The sequence below is a fragment of the Strongylocentrotus purpuratus genome, unplaced genomic scaffold, assembly GCF_000002235.5.
Source record: "Strongylocentrotus purpuratus isolate Spur 01 unplaced genomic scaffold, Spur_5.0 spur5_scaffold_5, whole genome shotgun sequence".
Lineage (NCBI taxonomy): Eukaryota > Metazoa > Echinodermata > Echinoidea > Camarodonta > Strongylocentrotidae > Strongylocentrotus > Strongylocentrotus purpuratus.
Genome location: NW_022145611.1, coordinates 20079669 through 20091967, shown reverse-complemented (window position 1 = coordinate 20091967; position 12299 = coordinate 20079669). Strand labels below are relative to the sequence as shown.

Below are 12299 nucleotides of genomic sequence, written 5' to 3'. Positions count from 1 at the left end.
ATACATTAATGAAACAACATTAGGCCATTTCCTCCCCTAAGCATTAGTGCTTCTGACCAATCCAAAAGATGAAAAATAATTCTTACAAAATATGGGGGGCGGGGGGCGATAGAGTTGAGTTGAATGCTACAGAAAATAAATGATATAAATTATGGAGGAGTTTTATGTTGAAAAGTAATCTACTTATAATTTTTTTATCTTTCAGACATATACTCCTTTCATAGCTTTTTATTTCTCCCTGTTCTAAGATCCCTATAGCTCTTGACTTTCTATACAACCATGACAGTTATGGAGAGATAAAGTGGCAGCACTTCCTGGCAGATTAGTTAATCCATCTAATTTATAACACTGTTGCTGCTGCTCTTTTCTCATTATGTTAGACAAGCCGCACTCCCCCAACAACGACGGCGCTGGAGGAAAAAAATGGCAGTATATTCTTCTTGCTTGACTTGCCATGCAGACACCCTATGCATAGCGTCAAGTAATTACAGAATCTAGAAATTGATCTCACGATTGTTTGAGTTGCTGTGTAGGCTCTCTTGCACTCTCCTTGCAAATAATACATGAAGTCACTGGCCGGGGTTATTAGCCTAAGTGAATTGCATTAAAATTGATAGCTGAAGTACAAGGAGGTTCATGGTGATGATGAAACGCCCTTGCTCGTAAAGGGGATTGACTGACGTGTGCAGTTTGGTTTCCCAGGCTGAGAAATTGGGCTTTCGTTTCTCAAAATGTGTTTGGATATAATATGCTTGGTGTTGTGTACTACATACCAAACACTTGTTGCGATGACATTGTCACCCATGAACTAATATCTCACATAATGTATTGGATTTACCACTGAAATGGCACCAAAGGGTGAAACTATACCCCCTAAAGTTTGAATTTTACTAAATTTTGCTCACAAGTTATCTGATAATGCTTCATCATTGGCTATTCATTTTGAACTAGCCCATTCTATCGTAGGTCTTTTTTTCAGGAATATTTTGTTATATATGCCTTTTTTTATTTGTTTCCCATTATGTTTTAAAATAAAGTAGACTGATTCACTTTTGGCAATCCCATTAAGAATACTAATGTTGGTTAAATAAAATACTTGGAAAACCTTTCAATGCATAGATACCATCTATTCAGGTTACACAAATGAGTTCATGATTTATACCAATCCCCATACTGTTTGGGTATCAACAACAGAGGGCAATATATACAATCTGTGCCTTTTAGGTTGACATGTTCTTGTTTTCCCTTGCATCTAACCACTGATGATCCGGCCACGTATGCTCATTGTGATGCTTAGATATATCTTTCTATTCAACTGTTATCTAGTCGCACATCTCTGCAGCACAATAGGATAAACCATGGGAAACTAGAAACATGATGCAGTAGAATTGATTGATCAAATGCTGTCGTCAGTTCTCTTCCATTGGTGCATTCACAAGAAATATACTTTAAAAGGCTAACAGCTTTTTTGATATGTTGCAATGTGTCGTATTCATTTTTATGATACTTATTCAGATTCAGATTCAGATTAATTTAATTGGTGCATCAACATTCTAAGAAGCAATTTTGATGATTTAGAATTAATTTGCAATAGGAATTGTATGTTTTAGTTACAAATGACTTGCCTACATCAGTACCTGATATTTTGTGGTAGATACAAGACACAAGAAATGACACAAGAAATTTACTAATTTTTCTTTGACTTCTTATATCTGTTAAACTTTTCATCTAATAGTGACTGTTCTTCTTTCTTTTTCTTTTATTGATTCCATTTTATTTTTAAGATTTAAGTTTAGTACCCATTTTCATTTCATTCTCTAAGTGAACTAGAAGTTGAGTTTGGTTGTGGAGTCGATAATCTGGTTGTCTCATGGATGTCTGTAAGATTAATGTGGCCAACTGCCTGCTTCTTTCTCTGCATTTGTCAAGAGTAAAGACAGATTTGATACATGTGCACTCCTTTTTATCCCTGTCTGCCTCTCCTTAGTCCAAACCAGCCCAATTTCACGTTGATTCATTGCTTTTTAAGTGCAACTAGATGAATAATATCCCAAAGAATGGCCAAATGATCAGAGGCGAAAGCCAGAGAATAGAAGAGGAGCAGAGAAGACGAGAGAGAAGACGAGAGAAGCTAGGTGGACAACTGGGATGATAATAGAAGGGTGACAGAGATTGAATTATGACAGTGATATATTCTGGGAGGGGAGAGTAGACTGGAGCCGGGCAAGCCCTCGGGAAGTGTGCACGTGTGAATGGCAGTGGCCTGTATCTTTGTTACCCTTGCTTTGTATCATTTTTATTGTTTAATCTCCTCCAGCTGTTATCGTCCCATCACATCTCTGCCACGTCTTGTCTCTCCCTTCTTTTCTTTTCCGAGGACAGTCCCTCTTTTCTCCCGTCTCCCCTTATCTATTTCTTTTGGGATCTCCAGACGGTGGAGGCGGGTTAGGATGAGTAGTTGGCCCTGAATTCTGTGTCATTGAGATATGTAACTGGTCATCCAGGTGGCGTACCAAGTGTGGAGATATGAAATAGATCTTCCGTCTTTTGACTCACCAGCTGCTTAACATTGATCAGTCTTCCATAGAAACAGATCATGCTTTCTCTCTCCATATTATCATCTTGTTATATATTCACAGGGGTATTGTTTGAAACCCAGGGCGCCAGATTATTTCTCTACTTTTCAGTTTCTCTATTCATATTTCTTTTCAAGGGGGTAAGCATGACAAAATGGGTGGATTGTGATGGGGGTAAAGAGTTAGAAGAACCAGGGAAACGTGAATGCAAGAATGCAACTAACAAGGCACCCTGACCCCATCGGGTCAAGACTGGTGTCTGGCGACTTCTCATTGTGGAAACCCCTTTTCTTTTATTGTTGCGATGCCATAAAAGTCTTGTCCTGAATAGCACCCTGAAGGCTACCTACATGTAAAAGGCTGCGCTATTGTGACACCTGCCCCGATCCTTCTTCTTGTTCATCATTCCTTGAAGGCGTCCATCCCCCGGTTTCCACCAACCAAAATACCCACTCCACCCATTCATACATACAATGCCATTTCCTTAGACAATTCTATCTGGGGGTTCGCTCATGCAGAGGCAAAGTCGATACCTCTTTTATTCATTCCAAACCCTGTTTTCTTATTATATTTAATGCCACGTCTATAGTAGGTTTGAATTATAAAGCAAATATCATAATCCCTCTCTTTGGAAGCGCGGTATCCATAACCCTTGGTGGCCATTTCCCAGGTAACAATCGTTTCTACAAACAAACGCCAGCTACTGTAAGAAACTAAAGGTGATCTTGAGATACGGGTCTGACTTGAATAGCTTCTTAGTTTAGAATCATGAAACAGTAATCAAAGCTGCCACAGTATCATTTCTTAGCTCAAAGTTCAAGTCTTCCTTGTTTGCCAAAGCAAAGGAGAATATCTATCATGGAGTGGAAGAAAATGGGCAACAAGGTCATGTGACCATGCATGCATCAGCCAGCCACTTGTTACAAGATGAGGGCAATGCTTGTATGGAGTAGTACTGGACAACTCCCGCCCCTTTCCCCCTCCGGGCTTATCAGTATCCACAGCTCCCATGCCTCCACTAGCTCCGCCCCTTCATGGTATCTATAACAATACCTCAGACGGCACGCTCGGTTTCTTCCCATTGTTGTGAGGGTATTGGTTTTCCAGCTACTCCGTCTGTACTTCACTGTATATACCCAGGCTGCTCAGCCCAGGTATTAGAATCAAATTTCTCACGCAATCACCTAATTCCTGTTTTGCACACAAACAAACTCTATAAAGCCCTGCATGGTGTGTAACATATCAAGTTACCCGAAATATCATCACTGAGATCAAGGCTGCTGCATATCTATCGCATTGTGACTGATTTGCTGCTTTAGTACATTTCACTTCTATTCAGAGGTGGTTATCACTCAAGTTCCTGTTTCTATGAATTGGATGACTTAGCCTCGTAGACTTCCTGTTGATAGAGATTTTAGCCAACGAGGGATAGACCATTGCAAGGAGCTTCAAGTCAGCCGGTGAGTCTCTTTTTTTCCCCCTCCTAGCTGCTCTATCTAGCAACCATAAAGCCCATCCATGCCCCTCCCACAGCCAGGCTCGGGTGCCACAGGTTACTGGCGATGACGGCGGCGGCGGCGGCAGTGTATCGATTGCTGGTGAATTGTAAGCTCACTCTCGCACTCTCTCTCTCAACAGTCTAGGCAGCTAGCTTTGTCAGCTCCCGGTAGCTTCCCCGAGGACAGAGCTCTGAAGTTTGCTCTCCAATTGTTGCTACTCAGAAAGTGACTTGTATTTTAGTCTGTCACTCTTTCATTGGATAATCTGCTTTCTCCTTTCTTCCAGTATCTATCAATATAACAATAATAGCTAGCATTCAAACTTCAAAGTCTCTTTTGGTGAAATTGTTTTCATCTTGTGGATCAAATATATTTTTTTCAATTGACTGGAGTTGATGGGGTATGTATGAATGTCTTTTCTTTTTTGTTTTGTGTTCGTATATCATCCTTCCATAAAAATGTAAGGACAATTGTTATGATTAGATAGTACTGATATTTCATTTGTAATCCCAATCTTAAAGGAAAATTACAGATGATATGTGGAGCAGTTACACTGCCTATTAAGCAAAGATGGTATGCTAAACTTTATTTTACTACCAGTACTTAAATAATATATTCATCAATAAATCAGCACGATTAATGATGTCATGTGACTTCGGCAATGCCAGAAGTACCTAAATCTGATTCCTTGTCTGCTTTAGAAGAGGTCTGCGCTTTCATGTCTTTCTTGAGAAAGAGAACACCAGTCAAAGAATATGCTGGTCATTTTACCCTGTAATGCAAGATTACAAGTGGAGGTTTTTAAGAACATGATTTATAGATGTCAGTCTTTATGCTGCTATCTCTAAGATACAACCTTGTGCAGTGTTTTAATAGGTAAGGGTTCTGTGTTTTGATGTTTCCTGTAAAGTGGTAAAAGATACACCATACTTCCTTGAAACTTACATCCGCACCACCCCGTGATAAAGCTACCAGAGCCTTGAAGTGGATGCTCCACAAATCTATTGTCTGGATGCAAAGAAAACTGAAAACCAATCTTGTGTGAGACATTGATTCTACCAGTAACAATAGCTTAATTTTTAATTTCTGCCATTCTTCTGCAACTAGAAAAAGAAAAGGGTAAACCATAAAAATGAAATTAGTTTCTACATAATTCTTTATTGAAATAAGCATATATCATAGTTTGTAGATAGATACCTGCATTTTTCCAAGGCATCTCTTTGATTTATAATGTAGATATAATTGTTAGAAATCAGTTTACACCATTTATATACCATTTTAATGAAGAAAAAAAACATTTACTTTGATTTATTGCTTTCACAAAAACTTATATTTTACTGAACATCTTACCTTTCATGGCTTTTTTCCCTTTTTTAAAGGGAAACATTAAGTTATTGATTTTGTTGTCTTGTGAAAATATGATTGAGATAAATGAATTAGGAACTGGTACATGTTGGATGTGAGCTAGTATGTTAAATAAAAATAAATGAAATGATATCAATTATATTAGTGGTAACTCGATCCAACTCCTTTGAATTTGCTATTTATATATTATATCAATCATTTGAATAATTGCCAATGGTGACTGTCTTTTCTTATTTGAATTAATTGTAGATGCAGAAATAGGGATTTAGAATTACTTCTGTTCTCATTTGTGTTATTATGGGATTCATTATTATTCAGACTAATTTACTTTTCAATTATTCATATGTTTTCTGTAAACCAGACTTAAAAGATTGTGTGTTCTACATGTATGTCTCGTGCAATAAAAAAAAACTAAAATCCATCGTCACTCAGACATCTATTTCTGTCTCATATTCCCACCCTCTATATCCATAAAATGTCAAGTGATGATGTAAATCTCTTCTTTATATCAATGTACATAGATGAATGATGGATATTAAATGCAGACTTTACCTCAAAAAGGTCAACGCTAAGGTCTAGCTGCATTCAGATTGTATACCCATTATTACTTCTCAACAACTTGTCGAATATCTTGAGATCAATTTAAGGAACATGTGTTTGAGCTTCTTAGCTTCAACCTTTACTATTTGTTCAAACTCCCCTTTCTGGACCGAAGATTGATAAAAGTATGTTTGCAGGGAGAATTTATATATTGACTGTTGACAGAGTCATGCCTTCATCTTAGAAGAAACAGCTCTTTTTGCTTGGTAAATAAAGCACTCGCTCTTTGCTTGCTTGAGGTGACTTCTTGGGGGTGGAGTTTATTGAAACTGAAAGGAGCCAGCTCCAATATTTCACATGTTCATTCCTGGTATAGGCTGTTTCATTTCCTTTCTCTCTTTCCTCATGGCACATCCATTATGTAACAAGGCACATCTTGGGTTATCTGATCAGATGTTTCTTTTCCTTATAAGTCCTTCTTCCGGCAGCAGCAGTCACAGCCTTGGTAGTTCCTTCTTTGAAAAATCCTCTTGAGTTTTGTAAAGCCTAATCTCCTTCCTTGTTAGAGTCTAGGTCAGGAACTGCTGACAGGAGATAAGATAAGAGAAGTTGCAAGATGTGCATTTGAAGATCCAACTTGTATTTCCTTGTCTTCCTCGTTAATTCAGTACCTGAAGATTTCTTTTAAAACCCTTGGTCTATCACCTCTCCCAGCCCCCAAAGTCTTGTTGGATAAGATAAGCCAGCCCTCCCTGCTCTCTGATCCTCTCCTTGTTTCTCAAGGCAAGGGCTGTGTCTTTGTTTTGCTGATAGACAAATCCTGTCAAGGTCTGGCGTGGCGGCGAGCATTGTCAAGAAACTATATGTCCAGTTTGCCCCTTGACAACTTTAAGATGTTAAGCTTGCCCCCTTGGAAGACCCTCCCGGTGGCTGGAAGGATCTGATCTATATTGGGAATGGAGACTCAGGTGATCACAAATCATTATCTCCAGATCTCCTCAGACATGTGTTACTTTCATATCCTTCCAAGGCGATTCCACGTTTATATGGATTTTACAATGTATTCAACTGACTTTATTAGTTGTTTTCTTTAACTAAGACAACGGCTTGTTTGTTTTTAAATAAAGAGAGAAGTATCAAATGTAATAATAGTGTAAAGAGAGATTTTTACAGTAGTTTTGCACCATTTCACATAATTAATTGACTGAGAAGACACTAATGCACTATTCAAAGTAACAATTGGTAGGCTTTGATGCCTAAATATTATTATATTATATTATATATTATGATGTGTTTGCACAGTAAAATCAGAGGTGCCGGTGAATGACTTGATTTTTGTAAGACTGACATTATGTGAAATAATGGATTCAGCATCCATTCATGCATTTATTATGAGACATCCTAAATGACTCTAAAAATTGATTTTTCTATTGTTTGAATGTTTGTGTAATGATGGATGTCTTATTTTCGTTATGCATTTATAATGTTTGCAAGCAGCATATGCTTTTCAAGGGTAAACCAACACAAATATGAGTGTAATTATTTTTAACAAATTGCAGTGAATACTGTTCAAAAAAGTTATGAAAAGATAAAAAAAAAAAAAAAAAAACTTTGAGTCAAGAAAGGTGAAAAATTCAAGCTTCATTTTAGTTATTGAAATGGGAGATTTGAATAAAGGATGAAATTTATTGTTTCACTATAGTAAGCCTACCATTGAATTTGTTTACATCTGCTATGTTTTTATTTCTTTTTAAACCATATCCAGACAGTAACATACTTGTAAATATAATGTTAAAAAAATAATGTGACTATCAGTGTCAGGCATTGTTTTTGCCCTAATAGAACAACATAATCACAATTTTAGGTTTTTGATAACACCATGTTAAAATTAGTTCACTTCAAATCAAATGTTTATTTTTGACATAATTCCAGGTCATTTTCATGTCAAACTTCAGTTTTTTGGCACACTGTGTCCAAATAAATTTCAAGGTAAAAGTAGATCTGTAGGGTTACTAAAATCATTGTATTCATTCATATTTTTGGCAAGGATATCAAATGAAAGAGGTTTGTAGATAATCAATTTTGTATTTAGAGTGTTGGAAAGCAAACCTAAAGCTATTTTGATTATGTTCTTGGAAGGTAATTTTAAGGATAATCTAATCACAAAGTGAATTCCTTAAGAAAATATTGTCTGTTTAGGGGATTTATAAATCTGTGCAGGAAATGTCTCTTATCTTTATGTAGAATAAAACACAAAGTAAAAGAGCACAGTACTTTTACTGTGTTATTTCTCCTACATTAAAACAAAGTTTAGAAACAGGGAAACCAAAGGAAGTGCATGCTTAAAAGTTTTAAAAGGAATGTAGCTTGAATTAAATATATGAAGTGTTTGTTGCTTCAGAGAAACAGCAAAAGACTGCAATTCAATTCACACAAAATCAGAGGGGGAGATTATAGTGATTGAATGAATTCAGCAAGAAGCTGTGCAACAAAGAATGCAGTAAATAAAAGAAAATAAAGATTTGTTAACATTTTTTTTTATAGATATTGCCTTGAAAGCAGACATAAAGTATTCCTTTACAATGTACATGCTTATATTCTTTGAGAATAGAAATAATTAGATAAATTATTCATTTTCTTGATACTACTTGAGAAAGAAGGATAAGAAGAAAACAAGTTTTGTAAACTCTTAGAATGAAGCTGGACAAACATAAATATCCCTTCTGTATAAATAAATGGCCACACTTCCATCTTTTATGTTGTAAGGGTTTAATCACCACACAGATGGTCGGTCGGTCATCTCGGGCCAGGGCTACTGGTCAATGGGAAAGCTTTGAGATCACTATTGTTTGACAAGGGCATAAGAATTAGCGCACAAAAGAACCAAGCCTTCTTCCAGACATCCACAGTGTAATATAGGGTCATTAGATTTGTCCACTGGTTTTATTGATACCCTTAATAAATAGCAATACTCTTTGATGGAATAGTTCCATGTAAATACTTTTTTGTTGTTGTAATTCATGAAGGCCAGAGTCTAAGCACATGTCTAGAAAATGGTATTTACAAAGAAGGCATTGAAAAAGAAAAAGTGAATTTTGAAAAATTGTTTACTCTTTGAGAACATAAATTCATTTCAAGTACTTTTGTAGAGAACTTGTATCCTTAAAATAATATTGTGATTATTGAAGCAGTTCAGTATTGATCCATTTACTTTATAAAAACTCATGAACTTGGTATGCACTTTTTAAATTTGAAGCTACAGGATGCAAAACGAAGTGTTATGAAACCATTATTCGTGGTAAAAGAAAAAGAAAAAGAAAAGAAAAGAAAGAAAGAAGAAAGGTAACTATTGGTCCTTGCCAGATTGATCAATGTTTATGTTTATCCATTCTGATAAGGATACAGCCCTTTTCCTTAGCTTGTACTTTTACTAGATATCTACAAAAGGCAATAGGCTGCTTTGGAAAATTCCCAGACACAAAGTCGCCTATGATAACCGTCTTTGTTTCTCTAACTAAAGTAGTGATCCCGTGAAAAGAATAAGAAAGGAAAAAAAAACCACAATATCAACTAGTGACATCATGCTGAAGAGGAAACGTAATCTGCAATTGTATTTAGGAAGTAGCAACTCTGTAGCAAAATGAGTACTAAGCAGGGTCTTAATGTGTCCTTGCTGCTATGCTAGAAAGTACTTTAACCCCCAATGAGTTGTGCAGAGAAATCTGAAATAGTTCATTCAGGAGGGTTAAATGAGTATTATGCTAGATATCTTTTTGGTTTTGGTTGCCAGTAGTGGATGGTTAGCGAAGTCGGATATAGTAAAGTAGGCCTTATCTTGGTCTTCAGCGCCTCATTTCCCACAATCCAATCTCCTTGGTTGTGTACGGGATACCAGGGAAAGAGGAAGTAAGTATCATGGTTATGGTGAAAACAATTGGCTGAAGATCGCGAGCCAACGATCTTTCTGCGAGACTTGCTGGTGGCAGGCATAAAGAAGTAAGAAGCCATCTGGGTAAGACGTGTGTTACCGGGCTCTCACTTCCTCCCTGCCTGCATGCCCCTGAAAAAAAGTGCATCTGGTACTTAAATCTGCTCGTTGATTATGAATGCGTATACTTGCCTATCAGGTAGAATGCGGTATTGTTAGCCTATTTATAACCGGTGTTTTCTCTCTCTCTCTCCTCACACAGTGAGTGATTTGCGGCCGAGTGAAGTTCTAGCTGTCAGCTGACGGAATTTACTCACACCTCCCTTTCCAACTGCAGAGACGTTGGACCAGTCAAGAGCTTCAGTGTAGCATAGTTGTGCACAGTCAAGGAGACATTGACGTTGTTTGGCAAGCCAATGTCTAAGGTCGAGGATGCATCCAGTCGCCAAGTAAAGCGACATCGAGCTGATCAGGGTCTACCCAGGGGCAATCCTCACACAAAAGTCAACAGCTTTGCCAGCATCAACGGTGTGTTCCAGGAAAATGTCGAACACAACTCTGAAGTTTTGAGAAACTTGTTAAATTTGAATCGGAGCAGTCCTGCCAAGTCCGTCGGTTTGTGCAGCGATACAGAATCACAAGATTCATTTGCGCAGGACAGAGTGGCGGAGGATCGCAGCAGTTTGCTTTATTCGGAAGAAGATATTGCGGAGAGCGCAGATATTGAACCTAGTGGATATTGGCAAGATAGAAAGTTGGAGTGCGCCAAGGTACCCAGTGAGAGTGGAGATTCCACAGCCATGCCCACTGCAGAAACCGCAATGTGGGAAGAGTGTAACGGATCAACCAGTCCAATTCAAGAAACCATCACAGACAGTCTCAAAGCCAAGCGTGCCCGAGTAGAAAACATCATCACCAGCATGAGGCATTCACCACCAGCAGTCGGAGCCCAGGACCCTGTGGGGTTGGAAGACAGTCTGCGCAAACCAAAGCGCAAGCAATACCAACCACAACCCCAGCGCTGGGACTCCGGAGATGAAGACTCCCCAAGCAAACCTTCCCGCAAACAAGAAAAAACTAAGCTCAAAGGGATCCTATCGCATCTTCAAACGCAGCTGGACACACTTCAGGAGAAATACCTCAACATGTATGATATAGAAGATGATGGAAATCTATCGGACAACTCTGATGACATGGATGATTTAAATGAACCGATTGACACAGGTAGTGCAATTCAGAAATATGAGGTGAATGGGGTCAGTGGAAACAGCTCACCAGTTCGCCATCGCAATGATAGGAAACGGAGAGCAGATGGAAGTAGCGTTCTAATTGATCGCACAACAAGTTATATTGTGAGACAAACACTGAAAGAAGAGCTGCCACCTCTCCTGCTCAATGCAGTAGACTCTGTGATGAATAAACTAACGAAAAGCGGCAGCAGCAAAAATGCAAGTAACAACAACTCAACCCATACTAAGTCTGAAATCAATAGTAACCAGGCCAGAAATCCAGTACTAGCCCAGAATGCTGCTAGCCCTCCTGCCCCAGCAGCCCAGGAGTGCAAGCCAACACCTCCCCCTCCAACCCTCATCCACCCAAGCTTCTTCATGAGGCATTTCCCTACACCGCTGGAGCAGCAGCAGACAGAGGCAATGTCATTGGTGGTCCCTAGCAGAAAGAGGGTGAGGAGTAACGACCACCGGCATTTCCATGCCAGCGGTGGCTTCCACCCCGGGGATTTCCCCATGAAACCAGAGCCTCTTCTACCGGTGAGCTTACCCACCTCGGTAGCCATCCCCAACCCCAGTCTTCACCCTACTCTGGCTGCTAGCTTCATGACCCCCAACATGACTGATCCAAGGGACCATTTTGAAAGCCTCAGGTATATGTAAGAATAAATTCTTCTTTTTTCCAACATTTCATTATCACTAATTATTTATATATCATGATTTAATATGCAGGACAATATCGTAGGGGGAAATCACAGGGGCCAAAAAATTGATAAACCATGAATAAAAAATAATGATTGAACATGTAAAAAAATTGGAAGAAAAGAACTTTGAATGAAATCATTTGTTGCATTTGGAAGTCCCAATTACTGCATGCACATACAGCAGATGTAAATTGATTGCGCTATTTGAAATTTTAAGCTGTAGGGAGTTATAAATGAACAATATTGAATTTCATACTAGTACCGGTACAAGCCTCCATGATATTGATATGCATATTTCTCATACTTCAAAAAAAGGTAGGAAAAAAAAAGACTCTGAATATCATGTGAGTGAGTAATTAATTAATCGATGACAGTGTAAAAACATGCATTATGTATCGTCTTCAATATCAGTTCTTAAAATTCCCCTGTTACATGTACATCTTCCAAAAGTGCACATA

The 12299-nt window shown here is 38.2% G+C and overlaps 1 protein-coding gene across 9 annotated transcripts in view; it reads left to right on the top strand.

Moving 5' to 3' along the window:
- Positions 1-12299, top strand: part of LOC115917881 (prospero homeobox protein 1-like) — a 37572-nt gene that overhangs the window by 14306 nt on the left and 10967 nt on the right. For 4 of the 9 annotated variants that reach the window (XM_030999026.1, XM_030999018.1, XM_030999022.1 and 1 more), the window contains one exon: positions 10171-11796. In XM_030999026.1, the coding sequence (XP_030854886.1) occupies positions 10325-11796 (1472 nt within the window). In that variant the 5' untranslated portion in view covers positions 10171-10324. The other 5 variants (XM_030999023.1, XM_030999025.1, XM_030999021.1 and 2 more) reach the window with 5 other exon arrangements.